This window comes from Ovis canadensis, chromosome 6, assembly GCF_042477335.2.
Source record: "Ovis canadensis isolate MfBH-ARS-UI-01 breed Bighorn chromosome 6, ARS-UI_OviCan_v2, whole genome shotgun sequence".
Taxonomy (NCBI): Eukaryota; Metazoa; Chordata; class Mammalia; order Artiodactyla; family Bovidae; genus Ovis; species Ovis canadensis.
The window spans coordinates 53,215,100-53,238,881 of record NC_091250.1 but is presented as its reverse complement, the minus strand read 5'-3'; the positions used below and the strand labels follow the sequence as shown (position 1 = coordinate 53,238,881).

The window sequence follows — 23,782 nt, the reverse complement described above, 5'->3', positions numbered from 1 at the left end:
AGGCCTCCCTGTCCATCACCAACTCCTGGAGTTCACTCAGACTCATGTCCATCAAGTCAGTGATACCATCCAGCCATCTCATCCTCTGTCATCCCCTTCTCCTCCTGCCCCCAATCCCTCCCAGCATCAGAGTCTTTTCCAGTGAGTCAACTCTTCACATGAGGTGGCCAAAGTACTGGAATTTCAGCTTTAGCATCATTCCTTCCAAAGAAATCCCAGGACTGATCTCCTTCAGAATGGACTGGTTGGATCTCCTTGCTGTCCAAGGGACTCTCAAGAGTGTTCTCCAACACCACAGTTCAAAAGCATCAATTCTTCAGCACTCAGCCTTCTTCACAGTCCAACTCTCACATCCATACATGACCACAGGAAAAACTATAGCCTTGACTAGACGGACCTTTGTTGGCAAAGTAATGTCTCTGCTTTTGAATATACTATCTAGGTTGGTCATAATTTTTCTTCCAAGGAATACGCGTCTTTTAATTTCATGGCTGCAGTCACCATCTGCAGTGATTTTGGAGCCCACAAAAATAAAGTCTGACACTGTTTCCACTGTTTCCCCATCTATTTCCCATGAAGTGATGGGACTGGATGCCATAATCTTCGTTTTCTGAATGTTGAACTTTAAGCCAACTTTTCCACTCTCCACTTTCATCAAGAGGCTTTTTAGCTCCTCTTCATTTTCTGCCATAAGGGTGGTGTCATCTGCATATCTGAGGTTATTGATATTTCTCCCAGCAATCTTGATTCCAGCTTGTGTTTCTTCCAGCCCAGCATTTCTCATGATGTACTCTGCATAGGAGTTAAATAAGCAGGGTGATGATATACAGCATTGATGCACTCCTTTCCTGATTTGGAACCAGTTTGTTGTTCCATGTCCAGTTCTAACTGCTGCTTCCTGACCTGCATACAGATTTCTCAAGAGGCAAGTCAGGTGGTCTGGTTTTCCCATCTCTTTCAGAATTTTCCACAGTTGATTGTGAGCCACACAGTCAAAGGCTTTGGCATAGTCAATAAAGCAGAAATAGATGTTTTTCTGGAACTCTCTTGCTTTTTCAATGATCCAACGGATGTTGGCAATTTGATCTCTGGTTCCTCTGCCTTTTCTAAAACCAGCTTGAACATCAGGGAGTTCAGGGTTCACGTATTGCTGAAGCCTGGCTTGGAGAATTTTGAGCATTACTTTACTAGCATGTGAGATGAGTGCAATAGTGCGGTAGTTTGAGCATTCTTTGGCATTGCCTTTCTTTGGGATTGGAATGAAAACTGACATTTTCCAGTCCTGTGGGCACTGCTGAGTTTTCCAAATTTGCTGGCATATTGAGTGCAGCACTTTCACAGCATCATCTTTCAGGATGTGAAATAGCTCAACTGGAATTCCATCACCTCCACTAGCTTTGTTCGTAGCGATGCTTTCCAAGGCCCACTTGACTTCACATTCCAGGATGTCTGGCTCTAGATTAGTGAACACACCATTGTGATTATCTTGGTTGTGAAGATCTTTTTTGTACAGTTCTTCTGTGTATTCTTGCCACCTCTTCTTAATATCTTCTTCTTCTGTTAGGTCCAGACCTTTTCTGTCCTTTATTGAGCCCATCTTTGCATGAAATGTTCCCTTAGTACCTCTAATTTTCTTGAAGAGATCTCTAGTCTTTCCCATTCTGTTCTTTTTCTCTATTTCTTTGCATTGATCGCTGAAGAAGGCTTTCTTATCTGTTCTTGCTATTCTCCGGAACTCTGCATTCAGATGCTTACATCTTTCCTTTTCTCCTTTGCTTTTCACTTCTCTTCTTTTCACAGCTATTTGTCCTCCCCAGACAGCCATTTTACTTTTTTGCATTTCTTTTCCATGGGGATGGTCTTGATCCCTGTCTCCTGTACAATGTCACGAACCTCATTCTATAGTTCATCACGCACTCTCTCTATCAGATCTAGGCCCTTAAATCTCTTTCTCACTTCCACTGTATATTCATAAGGGATTTGATTTAGGTCATACCTGAATGGTCTAGCGGTTTTCCCTACTTTCTTCAATTTGAGTCTGAATTTGGTAATAAGGAGTTCATGTTCTGAACCACAGTCAGCTCCTGGTCTTGTTTTTGTTGACTGTATAGAGTTTCTCCATCTTTGGCTGCAAAGAATATAATCAATCTGATTTTGGTGTTGACCATCTGGTGATGTCCATGTGTAGCGTCTTCTCTTGTGTTGTTGGAAGAGGGTGTTTGCTATCACCAGTGCATTTTCTTGGCAAAACGCTATTAGCCTTTGTCCTGCTTCATTCTGCATTCCAAGACCAAATTTGCCTGTTACTCCAGGTGTTTCTTGACTCCTACTTTTGCATTCCAGTCCCCTATAATGAAAAGGACATCTTTTTTGGGTGTTAGTTCTAAAAGGTCTTGTAGGTCTTCATAAAACCATTCATCTTCAGCTTCTTCAGCGTTACTGGTTGGGGCATAGACTTGGATAACTGTGATAGTGAATGATTTGTCTTGGAGACAAACAGAGATCATTCTGTCGTTTTTGAGATTGCATCCAAGTACTGCATTTCAGACTCTTTTGTTGACCATGATGGCTACTCCATTTCTTCTGAGGGATTCCTGCCCGCAGTAGTAGATATAATGTTCATCTGAGTTAAATTCATCCATTCCAGTCCATTTTAATTTGCTGATTCCTAGAATGTCGACGTTCACTCTTGCCATCTCTTGTTTGACCACTTCCAATTTGCCTTGATTCATGGACCTGACATTCCAGGTTCCTATGTAATATTGCTCTTTACAGCATCGGACCTTGCTTCTATTACCAGTCACATCCACAGCTGGGTATTGTTTTTGCTTTGGCTCCATCCCTTCATTCTTTCTGGAGTTATTTCTCCACTGATATCCAGTAGCATATTGGGCACCTACTGACCTGGGGAGTTCCTCTTTCAGTATCCTATCATTTTGCCTTTTCATACTGTTCATGGGTTCAAGGCAAGAATACTGAAGTGGTTTGCCATGCCCTTCTACAGTGGACCACATTCTGTCAGACCTCTCCACCATGAGCTGCACCTTGGGTTGCCCCATGGGCATGGCTTGGTTTCATTGAGTTAGATAAGGCTGTGGTCCTAGTGTGATTAGATTGACTAGTTTTCTGTGAGTATGGTTTCAGTGTGTCTGCCCTCTGATGCCCTCTTGCAACACCTACCATCTTACTTGGGTTTCTTTTACCTTGGGTGTGGGGTACCTCTTCATGGCTGCCCCAGCAAAGCACAGCCTTTGCTTCTTACCTTGGATGAGGGGTATCTCCTTACCACCGCCCTTCCTGACCTTCAAAGCGGGATGGCTCCTTTAGGCCCTCCTCTGCCCACACAGCCACCGTTCCTCCGGTTGCTCCTCCCGGCTGCCGCCCCTGGCCTCGGGCGAGGGGTGGCTCCTCAGGGCCACCACCCCTGGCCTCGGGCACGAGGTGGCTTTTCCTGGCCGCCCCTGACCTCCGACGCGGGGTGTCTCCTCCTGGCCGCCGCTGAACTCGGACTTGGAGTAGCTCCTCTTGGCCGCCGCCCCTGGCCTCGGACTTGGGTAGCTCCTCTCGGCTGTTCCTGCGCGGTTGCAGCCTGGCACTCTCGGCCACTGCCCCTGATCTCGGACATGGGGTAACTCCTCTGGGCCGCGCTTAGTGCGCCGGGTCAATTAGCTGTCAACATTTCTCTGTTTCATAATTTCTCTAGAAATGTCTCTGAAATCTTTTTAATCTATAGTTTCCCTTCTCTCTCTCTTTTTTTTTTTTCAGCTTCTCCTGCTAATAAGAAGCCAGGTAATATGTTTGATAACCTTTCCCACTTTCTGAACTTTGCTGAATGCATCCCAATGATGTCATTTTTAAATAGTCATCTGTTTCCTATAACTTCTCTAGAAACAGAGATTTCATCAGGTTCAAGTCCTACTGATGGGGAAGAATCCTCCACAGGTGACAGAGGAATGATGGTCCAACTGATTGATGGTTAGTTCTTTTTGGTGTGAAAATTCCCTTATTTTTAAAAGATGGCTTAAATTGAAGTCTTCTTGAGGTTAAGTGGTTCACATGTTGGTAGAACAAACTTTCAGTCTTTTGATTCTCAGTTCTCAACCCCTTTTATTGTATCTTATAAGCTCAACATTCAGAAAATGACGATCATGGCACCTGGTCCCATCACTTCATGGGAAATAGATGAGGAAACAGTGGAAACAGTGTCAGACTTTATTTTTTTGGGCTCCAGAATCACTGAAGATGGTGATTGCAGCCATGAAATTAAAAGACACTTACTCCTTGGAAGGAAAGCTATGATCAACCTAGATAGCATATTGAAAAACAGAGACGTTACTTTGCCGACTAAGGTCTGTCTAGTCAAGGCTATGGTTTTTCCAGTGGTCATGTATGGATGTTGAGAGTTGGACTGTGAAGAAGGCTGAGCGCCAAAGAATTGATGCTTTTGAACTGTGGTGTTGGAGAAGACTCTTGAGAGTCCCTTGGACTGCAAGGAGATCCAACCCGTCCATTCTGAAGGAGATCAGCCCTGGGATTTCTTTGGAAGGAATGATGCTAAAGCTGAAACTCTAGTACTTTGGCCACCTCATGCAAAGAGTTGACTCATTGGAAAAGACTCTGATGCTGGGAGGGACTGGGAGCAGGAAGAGAAGGGGACGACAGAGGATGAGATGGCCAGATGGCATCACGGACTCAATGGACGTGAGTCTGAGTGAACTCTGGGAGTTGGTGATGGACAGGGAGGCCTGGCGTGCTGCAATTCATGGGGTTGCAAAGAGTCGGACACGACTGAGCAACTGAACTGAATGGAACTGATACTATTAACAACTTACTGAGTGATTATATTGTACCAATTAACTCTGCTAGGAATTGCATGAGATGTGGCTGTACCAATTCTCAAAGTTACCCAAGCCCTAAATCCAGAAATCATCCTAATCTTCTCCACTTCTCTTACTTCTACTGAGTCCTATTACTTTTATCTATTTAACATCACTTTTCTTTGCTCCATTCTTTCCATTCCCCACAGCTACTGCTTTAGTTTAGACCTTTACTGTTGCTTTTATGGACCACTAAAATATCTTCTTGAAGGTCCCTCCTCCACAACAATCTTGCTTCCCTCAATCCACCTCTGCCTTATCAACAAAAGATTTTTCCAAACTTCAATTCTAAATATATTGTTTTTCTGCTTTAATCTTTTGGGATTCTCTCATTTCCACAGTGGAGTCTGTACCCCTTAGTGCAGCCTAAGCCCCTTCCCTCATCTGGCCTTTGCCTCTCTGACCAAACTCATCTGTCCCTACATCCACTCACTATATTGCAATCTATTGAATCACTGAAGTTTTTTCAACGTGCCAGCAAGAATACATAGCGATTAAAAGTAGACTCTAGAACTGGACTTGACTTTGGCCCTTCAGTTCAGTCGCTCAGTCATGTCCGACTCTTTACAGCCCCATGAATCACAGCATGCCAGGCCTCCCTGTCCATCACTATCTCCCAGAGTTCACTCAGACTCACATCCATCGAGTCTGTGATGCCATCCAGCCATCTCATCCTCTGTCGTCCCCTTCTCCTGCCCCCAATCCCTCCCAGCATCAGAGTCTTTTCCAGTGAGTCAACTCTTCGCATGAAGTGACCAAAATACTGGAGTTTCAGCTTTAGCATCATTCCTTCCAAAGAAATCCCAGGGCTGATCTCCTTCAGAATGGACTGGTTGGATCTCCTTGCAACCCAAGGGACTCTCAAGAGTCTTCTCCAACACCACAGGTCAAAAGCACCAATTCTCTGGCACTCAGCCTTCTTCACAGTCCAACTCTCACATCCGTACATGACCACTGGAAAAACCATAGCCTTGACTAGATGGACCTTATTCGGCAAGTAATGTCTCTGTTTTTCAATATGCTATCTAGGTTGTTCATAACTTTTCTTCCAAGGAGTAAGCATTTTTTAATTTTATGGCTGCAATCACCATCTGCAGTGATTTTGGAGCCCCCAAAAATAAAGTCTGACACTGTTTCCACTGTTTCCCCATCTATTTCCCATGAAGTGATGGGACCAGATGCCATGATCTTCATTTTCTGAATGCTGAGCTTTAAGCCAACTTTTTCACTCTCCTCTTTCACTTTCATCAAGAGGCTTTTGAGTTCCTCTTCACTTTCTGCCATAAGGGTGATGTCATCTGCATATCTGAGGTTATTGATATTTCTCCCGGCAATCTTGATTCCAGCTTGTGTTTCTTCTAGCCCAGCGTTTCTCATGATGTACTCTGCATATAAGTTAAATAAGCAGGGTGACAATATATAGCCTTGACGTACTCCTTTTCCTATTTGAAACCAGTCTGTTGTTTCATGTCCAGTTCTAATTGTTGCTTCCTGGCCTGCATACAGATTTTTCAAGAGGCAGGTCAGGTGGTCTGGTATTCCCATCTCTTTCAGAATTTTCCACAGTTTATTGTGATCCACACAGTCAAAGGCTTTGGCATAGTCAATAATGTAGAAATTGATGTTTTTCTGGAACTCTCTTGCTTTTTCAATGATCCAGCGGATGTTGGCAATTTGATCTCTGGTTCCTCTGCCTTTTCTAAAACCAGCTTGAACATCAGGAAGTTCACGGTTCACGTATTACTGAAGCCTGGCTTGGAGAATTTTGAGCATTACTTTACTAGTATGTGAGATGAGTGCAATTATGTGGTAGTTTGAGCATTCTTTGGCTTTGCCTTTCTTTGGGATTGGAATGAAAACTCACCTTTTCCAGATTCCCCCATTTATTAGCCATCTACCCCAAGACATACTTACCATCCCTGGGCCTCATTTGCCTCACCTGTAGATGGGAATAATCTCATAGAATTGTTTTCTGTGTGAGAAGGATAAGTAAAATTGCACAAATGAAGAACTAGCATGAGAGAACTCAGTGAATACTAGATGCTGTTGGTATGTTTTCTGTATGTTTCCATATCCTTTAAACTCATTCCCAAGAATGTTTTTTCTCTTCCTTCTTGATAACATCTTATCTATGTATAGTAAATTCCTATTCTTATGTCACAGCCTGGCTCCATTGCTCATTTGTCATTTAGAATTAAAACACCATACATTCATAGCACCTCTAAACCTTGTATATATTTTGACTCCTCTGCCCCAGATCCATCTACACGAGCATGCATGCTCAGTTGCTCAGTCATGTCCGACTCTGTGACCCCGTGTACTGGAGCCCACCAGGCTCCTATGTCCATGGGATTTTCCAAGAAAGAATATTGGAGTGGGTTGCCATTTCCTCCTCCAGGGGATCTTCCTGACCCAGGGATTGAATCTGTGTCTCCCGCAATGGAGGCAGATTCTAAAATTTTTAAAGATGAAGACAGGATCTGTCTTGTTTTTGGCTCTCCTTCCTAGAACATTTGCTTTCCATTGTCCTGGGTCGGTGGACAGTTTAGTAATTTAAAGTTTGGCAAATTGAACTAAGATGAGGTTAAGTTGAATTTTTAGAGCTTATCCAATTGTCTTTACTATGAGTCTATATCTTTTAAACAACTTTTCTAAAACCAAAGACAATTTATCCAAAGCATCTAACAGGGTGACTGGCACATATGCTTAAAACTAGTATTTATTGATTTTTGGTTTCTCAGGTAGACTTTACAGTCAGAGGAAGGTTTAATGACTGGACAAGCAGAATATGCAAGCTATTAAGCTAAGTTTCTCTTTGCAAATTAAAAAATCCAGTACTTTAGTTTATCAATCAGTTTCTTGTGTGTCTGGTTTCCATGAATCATTTCTATAACAACAGCTCACCCTTGCCAGCTCTAATCATTGTTTTCTATACCCATGGGAAAAAAATTAAATGTGAAAATGAACAGAAAATAGGTATACAGAAGCCCAGGAAAATACACTGAGGTGACATTTCTTATACAACAGAAAAAGACCATATAAGTAGATAGTCTAAAGTGGTTTATTTTACAGACCAAAAAGTGCAACCTGCTTCTCAGTAGCAGGATTCTCAAAAACTTAGTATAAATTTTATACTCAGCAATATATCTCAGGAAATATATTCTATAAATTCTGACATTTAATTATACCAAATTTATGAGTCACTATTTGAATATATAAAATAATTGATTTTAGAGTATTAATTGCTTATTAGCTCCTATCTTTTATTATTCAGTTTCTTTTTCTTTTTTTTTTACTAAGCTAATCATGTAGGATTGTATCTGATTACAATAAGTTTTCCTTCCTTTCAACATAGTGAAAATTTGTATAATTATGAAAATTTTAAATAGTTATTTTAATTCAAATCCAGTATATTTTTATATATATTCAGAACTCAAACTATTCATCTTCATCTTAACCTTCAATTAAATTCCACAATGCAAACCTCTTGGCACTAGAACCACAGTTCATGTTTATTCAACTGAGCTTGTGTCTTGAAAAAGTGTGGAATTTCGGGAGTTTTCTGGTGAGAATCCACATTCTGACATCACTTTGGCCATGACAGTGATTGGCTGTGGGAAGGCAAAAAAGAGTTTATAGCCCACAAGAGCAAGTGAATGAGTGAGTGAGAGAGCAGAGAGAGTATTCAATCTGTGTTACTCACTCCTGGGAGCCTGCCTTCTCACTCCAGGACTGCAAAAGGTAAGGTTTACTATAACAACTTCATTGTCTTATAAATCAGACACTCTGCATTTCACATCTCTGGGGATGGTTTTGAACATTCTATTTAAATATAGATATTAACACATTGTAGAGAATTGCTATGTAATCTAATACTTGTTTATCATTAAACTAGTACCTCAGGTTTTAGATTCTTTTGAAAAGGCTAAGTTTATTAATCTATGCTTGTAAATAAGCTCTTACTATTATATACATTAACTAGAAAATTATGCTTTCTACTTTCTATCTCTGTACCTTACAGATAACTGTTTTTACTCATTCTAATGCATTCAAGGTAACCTAACTGGAATACTATTTTGCATTTATAAATGTACCTCGATGTATGTTGATTTCTCCATCAGTTGCCTAGTCTGTACTTCAGTTATAAACAATATTTTCCAAAATATATATTTGGTTTCAAAGTGTTAACATCTTATAGCTCTAAAATCCAAATGGAAAAATGCATAGTACTAGGGAAATAAATGATGCTGTTAGTTTATCATACTCTTCCCAATAAAAACTTGCAATTAGATTATCAAAACAATCCTTTAAAATTTTTTGAATTGTTGTCTGGGTTAGTAGTGGGCACTATAGAGGTCTTTTGCTCTTGATGAATCACAAAGTAAATAAAATAAGATTTATGTAGGCAGCCGATTGCTGCCTAGGTGAGTCACTTGGTTCTTTTTACATTATTCCTGTTGTATTTTCATCTAGTTGTTTTTAAGGTTTGTTATGAGAAATTTTATACTCCAAAATCTTTCTACAGTTCTATGTATTTACATTTTTAGCTGTTTAAGATATTGTGATTATTCCAACTCTTTTCATAAAGCTACAGAGCAGTAATCTTCCTGTTTGTTGGTGGGCTCCATCAAGAATGGCCAAATTCAAAGTATTATTCAGAGAACCTCAATAGCAATGAAAGCTTCTTAAACAGACAAGTCCCCTTCAGGGGAAAGTCTCTTTCTTCTCATGTGGCCATCAAGAACTAAAGTAGACAGGACTGTGAGCAAGTTAACAAGCAACAAAATCAAAGACCCACTCCACCACAAAGACAGGTGACAGAGGACACAAGACAGCTTTTCCAGGCCTCTACCCTTCCCCTGTGTAATGTTTATTTTAGCTTCAGATACTCAATAAGGATGTGATAAATCATGACCAGTGATGATAAAATGCAGAATCTATTTTCAGATATAGTATATGACATGGATTTCATATCTTTTAAATATTACTTCTCCCAGTGTCTTTATGGGGAAATTCTGATCACCATTACATACTGCTCTTAAACATTGCCAAAGCTGTCACTCTGGAGGAGAACTCTCTCAGTTAAGTGTGTTGGTGGCTTTCAGCAAAGTTTGTTCAACTTTTATTAAATTAGGATTTTTATCAAACAGAATAAAATAAGGATAGGACTTCACGATTGCTCTCCTTTGCCTGTGAGAAATCTGTGTGGAACTGAGATCTTTGCAAGGCTGCAAACCCCATGACTGCTTACAAAACTACTCCTATTCTGAGAGTTGCATCTTCTATTCCTCCATAGAATCGACATGACTATCACCCTGACCCTGGAAAGGCCCACGTCCATTCCATAACAATCACACCAGTGATTATAAGCTTAAATGGAACTGGAGAACAATGTAATTTGAGGAAATTTGCCTCTGATATCCCAAGATGAACTCTGACAACTTTTCTCATAGATTTTTCCTTAAACGTGGATGTTAGGGTGCTACACGTTGTGAGAATGATATTTCACATATCATGGATTTTTCACACACATAAAAATTCAAGTATTCTAAGATAGCCATAGAAAAATGACTCTTAGTCTTCATAGTACAAACAAACTTTTAGTTTAAAAACTATGTAGATGCTGGAAAGAGCCTTTAGGATAACTGGCATAAAAGTAATCATTCAAATGTATTCAAATTTTCCCTTAGTTTTTAATTATAAACAAAACAAACAGGTCACATAACTACACCAGTTGGTGTTCCATGTCAATGGTATTATAAGGCCTCCTCACCCCAATGTGAAACACACTAAACACTCAAACTCTGTCAGTGATGAAATGGATATTCATTTACAAGTCAGATCAGATAGGTTAAAACCAAATACGGAACTCATGATTATTCAAATAGATGGATAAAGTCTATCTTCTACCACTTACATAGAAGGAACAATTTTAAAACAAAAGCAGAAATTTGGTCCTAGCTAGTCAAAACTTTAATTGGACAAAAAATGAAAATTAAATACATCCCCTAGTATGTGAAGTATGTGAAGAAAAGGTACATTCTTAGTTTTACTCATTAACTTTACCACTTCATTAATTCCAGAAGCAATCACCAAAATGAAGACGGTTTTAATTTTGCTCAGCATTTTGGGAATGGCCTGTGCTCTTTCCGTAAGTTCTTTACTAAAAACCTATAGTTATTTCCATTTTTTGTCTTTTGATATTAAAGAGAGAATATATAGTAATTGACTGCTCTTTTAAACAGATGAAAAATTTGCATCGAAGAGCCAAAATAGAGGATTCTGAAGAAAATGGGGTAATTAATTTTAGCATAATTCCTTGGTTTGACTACACTTACTCTAGATTTATTGTACATGAAATATGAATATATCATTTATTGTGTTCATGCAGGTATTTAAGTACAGGCCCCGATACTATCTTTATAAGCATGCCTACTTTTATCCTGCTCTAAAACGATTTGCAGTTCAAGTAAGTATAAAAATTAATTTTTTCTCACTCCTTATAATTGAAAAGGGATTGAATTTAACTACAAAACACCTAAATTCAACTCTCACTGAAATTCAGCCAGAAAGACCACTTGTTAAAGCAGTCTGTTTTTAATATAATAAAGTTTATTCCCAAGTTTTCTTATAAAGCAGAGCTATACACGCACACAGAATAAACTCATTTGGGCCCAGTCTAGAAAGATATAATGAAAGCACACACCATGGAAGATTGAGTTCAGGTGTTTTGACTAATTCACTGACAAAGTGGACAATTTTATCAGTTGTTGACATTTAAGTCAGTGATGCAGCCACGAACTGCCATTTTATAGTAGATTCAATACTGTCATATAGCTGTTTTATATCCAATAATGTAGAGTCCTTTAATTTAGGGGGAAATGAATTCATAAACAGCAAAGACCATTACAAAATTCCTGATAATCTATGGTTTGCTGAAGATTTTCTTAACCTTTGACCTGTGTAATTCACTAGAATAAGAATGGCTCAAGAATGCAAAGGAAAGAGAGAAATTCATGAAGTGAACTAAAAAACTTGTGAGAAAAACAAAACATTCTTAAAATTTGTAAACATACAAAAAATAACTAACCACTAAAAATAAGAGTTTCTGTTTATACTGGGTTACTACCTATGAAGAAGGTTCTGAAAACTAGAGGGTGTGGTGCTGATTTTAAATAGACAACAAACCAGCATTGCGCTATTTTTATTACTATACAGTTTGGGTTCAGGGCACCAATTATGCACCATCTGACCCAGGACTTCTGAGACACTAAAAGCAGTCAGGACGCCGAAAACTATGCCTCAGCACAGTGGCTTGGCATAACATCCTGCCATATGTTGAGCTAACCCATTTCTAACTCATACAATGATAGGAAATGATCATTTTAAAGTATTTCTAGCACCATAATAATTATGGGGAATGTGTGTAGCCGCAGAAATATGAGCATGGTTGATACAAGCATTGTGGGTTTTCAGAATTGCCTTCCATTCTTTGGTTTGCCCATAAATAACAGTGCTCATTTGAAATTTCATTGTCTTTCTTAAACTAAATGATAATATATTCAAATTTTGGACCACTTCCTCAACTTTTCTAAAATATCATATACTTAGAGATATTCCTATCTAGAAAATTTTACAGATATATACATGTGGTCCAATTCAAATGTCCACACTGAAAAGATATTAGGAAAGGTTATATTTTTCCTTATTGATAGACCCAAACTTCATAGATTTTTAAGCAGATCTTTAATATTCAAAATTGCTACAGACTATATGCAGTAAGGTCTATCTCAAGCAATGTAGAATTTGTAAATAAGAGAGTTGTTTTAAAATAGAATTCATAACGCAACATTGTAAATCAACTATACTCCAACAAAAATTTTTTAAAAAACTAAATTAATTAAGTAAAATAGAATCCAATAAAATATATCTCACAATCTAACAGTCTGAGCTAGTATCAATGATCTACTGTTCCACTTTACAAAGTTTGATTTCCAAGATGTTTCTCCTTGCATGTCTATTTATATGCTTCCATAGCTCTTAATTATTCATTTTCTTAAGTCTATTAAGTATTTAGTACCCAGATTATCACCCCCCAAATCATTAAGCTTCATTGACTTTGAAATTCATGTTATATTCAGGTGGAATCTTTGTTTATATATAATCATTTCCAAAATACCAACATGCATGAAATACATTGACTGCCAGGCTGTCAACCTATTGCAGTTTATCTGCTTGGCTATAGAAATGGAAGTATAAATAAGGTTAATACCCTAAGCATTTTTAATTGAGGAAACTTTTTTTTATGATTAAAAGATTTGATTAGTCCTTAGTGTGTGAACTCTTAGACAGCAAGGACTTTATCTTATATTTCTTTTATCAGACTCATCTCAGTTATCACAGTACTTGACGTGGAAAACCTGCCCATATTTCCAACTTCCTCTCTTGCTATAATTCTGATTATTAGTACAACACCTGGAATGCGTCTTCTGGAATTGAATAAATCCAGTAAGGATAGAGTTTGGAAGGAGTATATGAAAGACTTCCAGAAGGATCTGTAGGACTAAGTACAACTTGGTAATAAGGCCTCACTGAAAGAAAGGAAAATTAAAAAAATGCTGAGGCTTCAAGGCATTTCAAGCAGTTTTTAAATTGTCCTTAAATACTAATTGAAGAGTGATGTAGTTGACGTAGAATGGAAGCTAGGGGTGAGGAAGCTTGTAAAATGATGGAAACACTCCCACTGAGTATGATTTCAACACCTTTGAAATTTTTGTACCTTGAAATTTTTGTACCTTGTTTTATGTCCCTGGATAAGTTTCAGAGTTTCCTGGTTTATAGTCTATGGGAACTTGAATAGAATTTTTATCCTGCTGTTGTATGAAAATTGAATAAATCTTAATTACATTAAAAAAACACTCCTGCTGAGACAAAATATGCTACAGAAATAAGCTGTTCTCTCTATATATAATTTAACTAACAAATAGAAATAGTTTCAATAGAACCTTATGCTTGTTTCACCTCTGGGCTAGGGGAAAGCACAGCCATTAAGGTCACGGCAGTGGAAGAGTCAGTCTAATTGTCCTCTTTTCCACTCAAGGTTATTCTTGGCTCAAGGGGAGAAGCATTCCTTTCCTTGGGTGAATGGCGTGGCCACCTGAAGAATGAGCCCAACAGGCAGAGACCTGAGCAGTACTGGGACATAAATATTCCCTCAACTGATCTCTCACCCTAAGGTTCTTCTATAGCTATGTTTTCTAAGACCCACCGTACTTCACAAGTCACCAGAATCAAAGATAAACTTGCAGGGCAGAAAATGATAGAATCTTATGTTGGGTTTTTACTTATACCAAGGAGAAATAGTGGTTGCGGAAAAAGAAGGAAAATTCAATTGGGATTAGCATTTCCTTTTAAAAAGTAGCAGAGTTTGGACTTCTCTGGTGGCCCAGTGGCTAAGACTGGACTCCCAATGCAGGAGGCCTGCGTTCAATCCCTGGTCAGGGAACTAGGCCCTACATGCCACAACTAAGAACTGTAAATATACATAAATATTTATTTATAAATAAATACATAAATACAAAAATATTTTTAAAAACATAGCAAAGCTCATTAACTTTTATTTTTATATAGACTCCTTGGTTTAATTTATTCTCATTCAATATTGAGCGTTCTAGAGAAATGGTACTCATAAATTTCCTAAATAGGTAAATTAATTTTTCTTCTTATATAGCTTATATCTCTTGTATGAATTTTTCTCTCATAAAGTTTTATAGACACACACACTTCAATTTAGGAATGGCTTTAATTAGATTAAAAGGTACTAAAATTATATGCAAATTTAATTTCAAGTCAAAGTCTAATTTAAATTCACCAGAAGAGCTCTTCATTTAAGAAATCATCCAGGTGGTGCTACTGATAAAGAACCTGCCTGCAGTGCAGGAGAAAAGGAGACACTGGTTAGATACCTAGGTTGGGAAGAGCTCCTGAAGGAGGGCGTGGCTACCCACTCCAGTATTCTTGCCTGGAGAATCCCATGGACAGAGGAACCTGGTGGGCTACAGTTCACAGGGTCGCACAGAGTCGGACACGACTGAAGCGACTTAGCACACAACAACTTACATTTTGTAATAAGTCTAATTATCATTTCATTCATATTTTATAAAGAAAATGAAACAATGATATCTATGTTATAGCTTAAGATTTGCCTTAACTGGTTGGAGAATTCAGCCATTGTGAGCTTCAGATTCCTTCTCTGTGAAACAAAAAAATTAGACCAGATAATCCTCTCATTCTCTCAGAGCTAAGTCATTCTGCCATTCTTTGCTCTAGTTTTTACATACAAAAGGTTTCAACATATTGTCAATACTTTTGAAGTTAAAAATGGAGTATTTCAAAGCATATCTTGGTCACTGTAAAATTCCCCTTTTCCTCTAACCTCATTTTGTATATGTCTAGTCGCCTCATATCTTTCTCACAGTAGCTGAGAACGGTTCTAAGTAAATAAATATATATGTACATATATTCATATGTGTATGAATTCATGTATACATATTTTTTAGAGCAGTAGTGACTCATCTGAAGAAAATGGAAATGGTGATAGCTCAGAAGAGGAGGAGGAAGAAGAGGTAAGGAATTTCTGCAGTCTTTTTTTTTTTTCCATAACAAACCAGGCAGCACAAAATAAATAGGAAACTAGTTTCCTGTAACTTAGACTCAGCAAATCGCCATTGCCAGCTTACCAACTGCCCTCAGTCTTCTATTTTGGAGAAGGGGGGTATTATTTAAATTAAAATGAACTAAAATGATCTGTTTAAAACACTATTACAGTTTGGGGTTAAAGTTATCTGTAAGTGGTACATGAATACAAAAGTATCTCCATTTTAAGTGGAAGAAATGTTGATTCTGAAAAAAAAGGAAGAAAGCATTATTTACATTTATAGATGGACAGAGGGTGATGGTAAAAGATAAATACATAATAATCCTAAACTTAGTGCAATACTTGTTTTATGTATTGCACGAAGTTTATAAGGACTGAACTTTAAAAATTCAATTTGATGAGTGGGTAGTATAAGAAAGTTAGATTCTCTACAGTGTTACTGTGATTCATCTGCCTTTTTTTTTTTAATGTTTATTTATTTATGGTTGTGCTCCATCTTTGTTGCTGTGTGCAGGCTTTCTCTAGTCGTGAGTGGGGCTACTCCAGTTGCAGTGCTCGGGTTTCTCCTTGCGGTGGCTTCTCTTGTTGCGGTGAGCAGGCTCAGTGGTTGTGGCCCATGGGCTTAGTTGCCCTGTGGCACGTGGAATCCTCCCAGACCAGGGATGGAACCTGTGTCCCCTGAAATGGCAGGCAGATTCTTAACCACTGGACCACCAGGGAAGTGCCTCATCTGCCTTTCTTGACTCACACAGTAGGGTTGTTCTTTTTAATTGGAATTTCATATGTCTTTTTGTCTAATAATAAAATTCATGTCCTTGCAGAAATGCAAATACTCAAGATGTAGAAATATCTTCCTATACAGTACTACAAATTAGTGTAGTTCATGGCTAAAATTCATCTACATAATCTGGAAATTGTACTAACATGTTTACAGCTGACATCCTTGCCCATGCAAACTACTATTTAGGTACATTTTCCTGGATAGTCAATTATAGCTATCCACTGGTTTGAGAACCTTCTAAATTCAGGTATTCTTAGGTGCTATTTATGAAGGGACAATGACAGTCCAAAATGGATCATGGATAAATGTCTACTATCCTGAAAACAAAGTGGTATGGGAATTTTAAAAGTGACAAATAATTAGTTCAATTTTTTAAACCATAAAATAACATTTTCAGTACCATAATTTAAACCCAATAGCTTTTAAAGGAAGACCTTACAAGAATGTCAAGCCATTACCAGGAAAAATGCCACCCATTGCCTGGAGTTTCACATACTAATCTTATACAAGAACTAAGCTAGGGTAATCCATTTAACTACAGCTGTTTGCTGTACAGTGACTGTAAAATTGCCTTACCAACTAGATTTCCCAATTGGATTGCATACCTTTTGGCAATGGTTCTTCATTTGTTGTAATGGTGTTTGGGGATGGAGGGAGATTAAGAGTCCTTCAGGACTCTGATGAAATCTCACCTACTCAAATTTTCCCAACAGTCTGTGAACATTTCTAGTCCTCTCAGAACTTATCTGCAAACTCCCCGAGATCCAGGACACTTGAGACCACAGGTTACAGCCCCTGCTTTGAGGATGAACAGTGTTGTAATCTCTTTTGCATCTCTTCACGCTGCCCAGCTCAGTTTCTTATACATATTTAGTGCCAAGTCAATATTTGGTGGTTTGGTTTTAGAACTTCAGAGGAATAAATGCTCCAAAGACCATTCATTCAAAGTGATAATGGAAAGCGATGTGAATAAAACTTATAGTCTTCCATCCTGAAGAGAATTTAGAACTTCTTTTTTCCCCATCTCTTCTCTAAAATTTCATTGGCAATTTAGGTTAAATACAGAGTCCCCAGGAATTGTATTCCCAGGAACAGGTGCTTAGGCCTATTTTCTACTTGATGATCATACATTTTTTCCCCCTCTCCTAAATTATCCAGTCTCATATTTTAAAGTTTTATTGACACATTGGCTTCCGTTGTGGCTCAGCTGGTAAAGAATCGGACTGTAATGTTAGAGACCTGGGTTCGATCCCTGGGTTGAGAAGATCCCATGGAGAAGGGAAAGGCTACCCACTCCAGTATTCTGGCCTGGAGAATTCCATGGACTATACAGTCCATGGTGTCACAGAGTCAGACACGACTGAGCGACTTTCACTTTCAATATACATAACACAATTATCATAAGTTTGTAGATGATTGAAATTTCAGAAATCAAACACTGTAAGTATTACCCAGAACCTATAGAAAAAGCAGCACATGCATTGCATTCCATTCCATTCATTAACCAGCCCCCACCAAGGGCAAATGCTAGGATGACTCCTATCAGAAAGATTATTTTTGGCTCTGTGTTTCATTCATATACACACATATATGTATGGAATCATGCAGCATATACTCTTTTACATGTAGTCTTTTTCACTCTCAGCTTCAGAGACTGACTCATATGATTCTGTAGTTGTAAACCATTTGTTCTCAATATCAGTATTTCATCATGTCTGTGTATCACAATGTGCTAACCTGTTGATGGGCAGTTAAGGAGTTTTCAGATTTGGCCTGTGACCAAAGAGTGCTGTACTCCTTCTGGTGAACACATGCATTCATTTCTGGCGGCCACTTTACCTAGACATGAAATGTGTATGTTGAAAGGTCTGCATATATTCATCCTGAGGAGATGTCACCAATAGCTTCCCACAGCTAAGATACTAATATAAACACCCACTATCCCTGTAGGAGCATTCCATCAACTCTACATTCTCATCCGCACATGTTTCTTTCAGTCATTTTAGTCATTCTGGTGGGTTAATAACACACTCAAGGACAAATGACTGCTAATTTTTCTATTCAAAAAGATATTTGAGGCCTAGGGCTTCCCTGGTGGCTCCGATGGCAAAGAATTCATCTGCAATGCAGGAGACCTGGGTTTGATCCCTGGGTCAGGAAGAGCCTCTGGAGAAGGGAATGGCTATCTACTCCAATGTTCTTGCCTGGAGAATTCCATGGGCAGAGGAGCCTGGCAGGCTATAGTCCATGGGGTTGCAAAGAGTTGAACATGAGTTGAAAACAGAGCCACTAACACACATCCACCCATTAAAAGTTTGACCTACTTTCCTTTTTAAGTCATTGCAGCAGGACAACCTTCAATAAAGTACCAGAAAAAGAAAGCATGTTGTAGGAGAAAATAGAGAATCCTGTGAATTGGGAGTCTGGGTCTGTGGTCACGACCCTGCTGCTAATGACCTGCCATGTCTTTGACCTCATGCTAGTCATTTGTCCCACTGGACCTCAGTTTTTTCACTTGTGAAACAAGAGTGAAGGACCCAATCATATATTTTCCTACCCAAAAGAGCTTTCCTCTTTCTTCCCTAAAAGGTTTAGTCTCTTGGACTAAAGCATATAAACATGAAAAAGTAAATAAACAGTATGATGTTTGTGGAATATTTGACAAACTTAGCTTGGAGACTGTTTTGAGGCGGACTCTAGTAGTCCCAAGCATTCACTGAAACAGTAAAATTTACATATCTATGAAACAGACATAGTTTGTTTTAGTAATAAGAAAAGCTAAATGTGGCTTTTGTTTGTTTGTTTTGAAGTCTTAAAATATAAGATGCCTAGTTAAAGTTATCCTAACATATAATCTCTTTTAAAATGCATTGAAATAAATTCACTTTTCTAGTACTCATTTAAACTAAATAAATTTTCTGTGTATGAATTCCTGACTTTCAATACTAGCTATGAATTACTTTGGGAGATTAACTCAGTCAACAGTTTATTGCCTAACAACATGGAGTAAAGACAAAACAGTAAAATACTGAAGATGATAAAAATATTCATGGAGGAGTAGTGATTTTTAGAAAACATCTTCCTACAATAACATAATACATCAGTAAGAATTCATTGGAGTGTTCAGTTTCTTCATTTCACAGAAAAATCATGGAATCTTTTGAATACTGCACATAGCTCAGAACTGGCTTATATGTTAGCAGATGGAGTTTGAATTTAATGTATTTCTTGTTCTTTAAATACTCTTGAAAGTAAATGAAATACATTCACTTCTTTTTTCTTATAGTACATAAGACATGCAATTAACTTGTTTGAAGAGAGGAGGTTTTATATAAAAAAATTCCTTAAAATAAAAACATCCTAGATTTAGTGTGGGCAATTCACATAAATCCTCCTTCTCATCAAAAAATCATCACGGTACAACAAAAGGGCTCAATTTTTCTTTTAGTTAGAAAGATATACTTTCATCATTCACCATAAGACTTTCGTTAATTATTTATCTCAGCTCACTTTCCTTTTCTAAAGAGTGTAAGTAATAATCTTACCTTACAAGGCTGCTCTAGGGAATAAGAAAATAAGTCTAAATTTCTCAGCTTATTTGTCAGCAAATACAATAATTAATGTACTATTATGTCATTGTAGTTATTAATAAGACTTCAAGAGCCTAAGCTATATATGGTATGATACCATATAGTCAGATGTGCTGTAATTATTACATAAATATTTTGAATTGATTAAGTAGAATACAGAAATATCTAAAACACACCATAGTGAGGTAAATAGGGTGAAAATACTTTGAATTCCAAGCAGTGACAACTGCAACTGGCATAAGAGGAAGCAGAGGTGTCAACACTGGGCAACCAGATGGCGGAGGGAAACCATCAGCCATTGTTATTTTCCCAATAATGGTTCATGACTCGAACAAATCTTGAGTCAACTTTCAGCTAAAACAATTTTTTCTTGCTCTGGACATTTTCAACAGGAGACTTCAAATGAAGAAGGAAACAATGGAGGGAATGAAGATTCTGATGAAAATGAAGACGAAGAATCAGAGGCTGAGAACAGCACCCTTTCCACTACCACACTTGGCTATGGAGAGGAGATTACACCTGGAACTGGACACATAGGTCTAGCTGCCATCCGGCTCCCCAAGAAGGTAACAACTCCTCCAAAATGTTCAATCTGCTTTCCTTTCTTTACTGAAGTCCGAGGTTATCCTGACGCTATACCTACAGTATTTTATATTCTCTTCATTAACTTGATGAAAAAGTAAGAGCAGGTGCAATATCCCTGTTTACAAATAAATAAGGAGAGATCTTTTCCCAGGCAAGATCTCTTCCCATGTTCTTACACTGACTTTTCAACATTATCACAGAAGACTCAGGCCAAGCATCTTAGCAATGGATAAAAAGTGCTGAGAGATGCCATTGCATTTCTGGGAAGAGGTTTCCAAGGCAGAGAAAGTGGGTAGCAAAGTTATAGGAAGCATCTCCCACAGAAAAGACTTATCAAGTGGCTTTTTCTCCATCAGCATCCAATGACAGAGGTATTCATTCTGGATTTAAAACCTCCACCAGTTCTTTTGTAAGTTAAACTGTTTTCAATTCAAAATTACATGTAGTACAAAGATGTCAGTACAGAAAGCTTGTGTTGGATAAAACAATGGCCTTAAGTTTTATGTTTTTCACACCTAGATTTGGATTCTTTCAAACTCTTCCTTATAGGCTGGGGCTACAGGAAAGAAGGCTACAAAAGAGGATGAGAGTGATGAAGAAGAAGAGGAAGAAGAAGAGGAAGAAAATGAGGCAGAAGTGGATGATCATGAGCAAGGCATAAATGGCACCAGCAGCAACAGTACAGAGGCAGACAATGCCCATGGCACCAGTGGTGGGGATAACGGAGAGGAAGACGGCGAAGAAGAAAGTACGGAAGGAATCACAGTGGCTGGAGAGACCACTGCTTCTCCAAATGGCGGGTTTAAATCTACAACCCCACCCCAGGAGGTCTATGGGACCACCCCACCACCGTTTGGGGAAACCACCACCCCTGGGGAGTATGAACAAACAGGCACCAACGAGTATGACAATGGGTATGAAATCTATGAAAGTGAGAATGGAGATCCTCGTGGGGACAGTTATCGAGCCTATGAAGATGAGTACAGCTACTATAAAGGGCGTGGCTATGACAGCTATGATGGTCAAGATTACTACAGCCACCAGTGAAGGCCCAGACTGGGATGAGTTCACCCCTTCTGGGATTTTGCGTGGCTACCGTTTTCAAAGTTCAACTCAGGAAGGTGCAATATAACAAATGTGCATTTTATAATATGGAATGGTGCTACTGTTCCAAAGTGGTTTTCTATAATTGTTTCTGCAAGTAATGAGCTTCTTATTGCTTTTCCCTACTATGTTATTGAAAGGTCGTAAATCAGGGCCATTCATCAAGTGGTAAACCAATGCATGAGACAGTGTATGATTGACTTTTTGAGGTTGTAGTCCTATAAATAGTAATTTTAATGTTTCCACTAACTGCTAAAACATATTCTGTGCAAGAGCTGCTTCTTAGAAGAGATTAGATTCACTAACATTAGTGACACTGTATACAATAAATGTGCAGTTCTTTAATCACACTATCTGTCACTGTATATTAGGTTTAATTATCACTGTCATGTATTTTTATGTGACCTGTATGTATATTGTATCTATGGATTTTATCACAAATAAAAATGCAACCCTTCAGATGTGTTATAATTATGGAAAAATGAGAGATTCAGGATGGAAAAAGGTGAGACCGGAGGGAGGACAATTCAGCTAAAGGACAAAAGTTTATTTTTGCTATGGTTTAAAACTCAGAAAGACTACAGACATTTTATCATGGATAAATGAACTTGACTAAGATTTGACATGTTTGTGGGCAGGGTCAGCCATGTATATCAAGATAAACAGCTTTTATTAGACTTGCCAGATTTTATAAATAAAAATGTAGGACACCTAAATTTGAATTTCAGATAAATAATGAGTAACTCATTAGCATAAGCATGTGCCATGCAATATTTGGCCTTTGTGAACTACTTGGGACATATTTGTACTAAATGAATAATTTATTATTTGAAATTTAAGTTTAATTGAATGTCCTGTGTTATATCTGGCAACCCCATACCTATTTGATTTGGTTTTAGGTAGGGTAGGGGTGCGATGAGGTAGAAAACTCTTACACATACATCAACCCATCATCTCCTTTTTATTATTAAAAAAAGCAAGCTTCAGAAAGGTTGGGTTGCATGGGGATGACCCAGAGAGATGTTATGGGGAGGGAGGTGGGAGGGGGGTTCATGTTTGGGAACGCATGTAAGAATTAAAGATTTTAAAATTTAAAAAATAAAAAACTAAAAAAATAAAAAAATAAAATTGTGATAAAATGCAAAAAAAAAAAAAAAAGAAAGGTTGGGTAACTAGTACATGAGCACCTAGATTCACCAATGGTTAACATTTTGCCACATTTATCTCTATTTCTGTGTGCCTATCTTCATATGTGTATATATTTTTGTTGTTGTTCAGTCACTCAGTTTTGTTCGACTATTTGCGACCCCACGGACTGCAGCATGTCAGGCTTCACACATACATATATACTTTGCCAAACCATTAAAGAGTGATTGAAGACATCATGGAATCATAATGCTTCACCCTTAAATACTTTAGCATTTAGTATTAGAACAAGGAATTCTCCTATATAGCTGCCATATCATTCTCATTCTCAAGAAATTCAACATAGATATGCTAATATTTTATAATACACAGTCCATATTCAAATTTTCCAAGATTCCCATAATATCATTTATTGCTAACTCAGTAAATTCTCACAAAATCAGGTAGGTTTTACTGTCATTGCCAATATTATTGACAAAGGGGCTGAGGAACAAAGAGGTTAAGCAGCTTGTACCAGATCATTGTGGCAAAACTGAAGTTCAGACATAGATAGCCTAGCTTTAGGATCTGTTTCTTAACCATTAGCCTGTGTTCATCAGGAATGCTATATTCATTAGTATGTATTCATTAGGAATGGATGTTAAGCCATGAGTGGGCAGAAAATCTTTAATGATGAGGGTCTGTTGAACAAATAAGCCTTGTTCTCTATCACGAATTTCTTAGAACCAGCTATATTTTATGACTTGAGCCCTAAAGAACATTTCCAAAACAAGGATCCTCTGATATTTTTGGTATACCTTTCTATATAGGCTGTTTGGTATTGTGCAAAATGCATGAAACCTGAGTCAGGTAGGCTCGAATGATGGTGACATCAAGAGCTTCCTTCCTTAGTCTTTGTTCCCTCACCTTCTACATATGGCGTGTACTCTGCCAAGTACACTGTTTCCTGTATACACTGGATTGCTGTTGAGAATCCAATACATTGTGAGATACCCAGATCATCATAAGCTCTCTCCTCTCCAGTCCTTTCTTTTCTGTATCT

General features: G+C 38.1%; 1 protein-coding gene and 1 long non-coding RNA gene across 2 annotated transcripts in view; one reads left to right on the top strand and one right to left on the bottom strand.

The window, feature by feature from the left end:
* Positions 1 to 23,782, bottom strand: part of LOC138442425 (uncharacterized) — a 239,803-nt gene that overhangs the window by 44,129 nt on the left and 171,892 nt on the right. The window lies entirely within an intron of this gene.
* Positions 8,546 to 22,053, top strand: IBSP (integrin binding sialoprotein). The gene is made up of 7 exons (XM_069593752.1): positions 8,546 to 8,618; positions 10,961 to 11,028; positions 11,123 to 11,173; positions 11,269 to 11,346; positions 15,437 to 15,502; positions 20,298 to 20,471; positions 21,040 to 22,053. Exons 2-7 carry the CDS (start codon positions 10,975 to 10,977, stop codon positions 21,535 to 21,537), a joined length of 921 nt encoding a protein of 306 aa, XP_069449853.1. The 5' UTR covers positions 8,546 to 8,618; positions 10,961 to 10,974; the 3' UTR covers positions 21,538 to 22,053.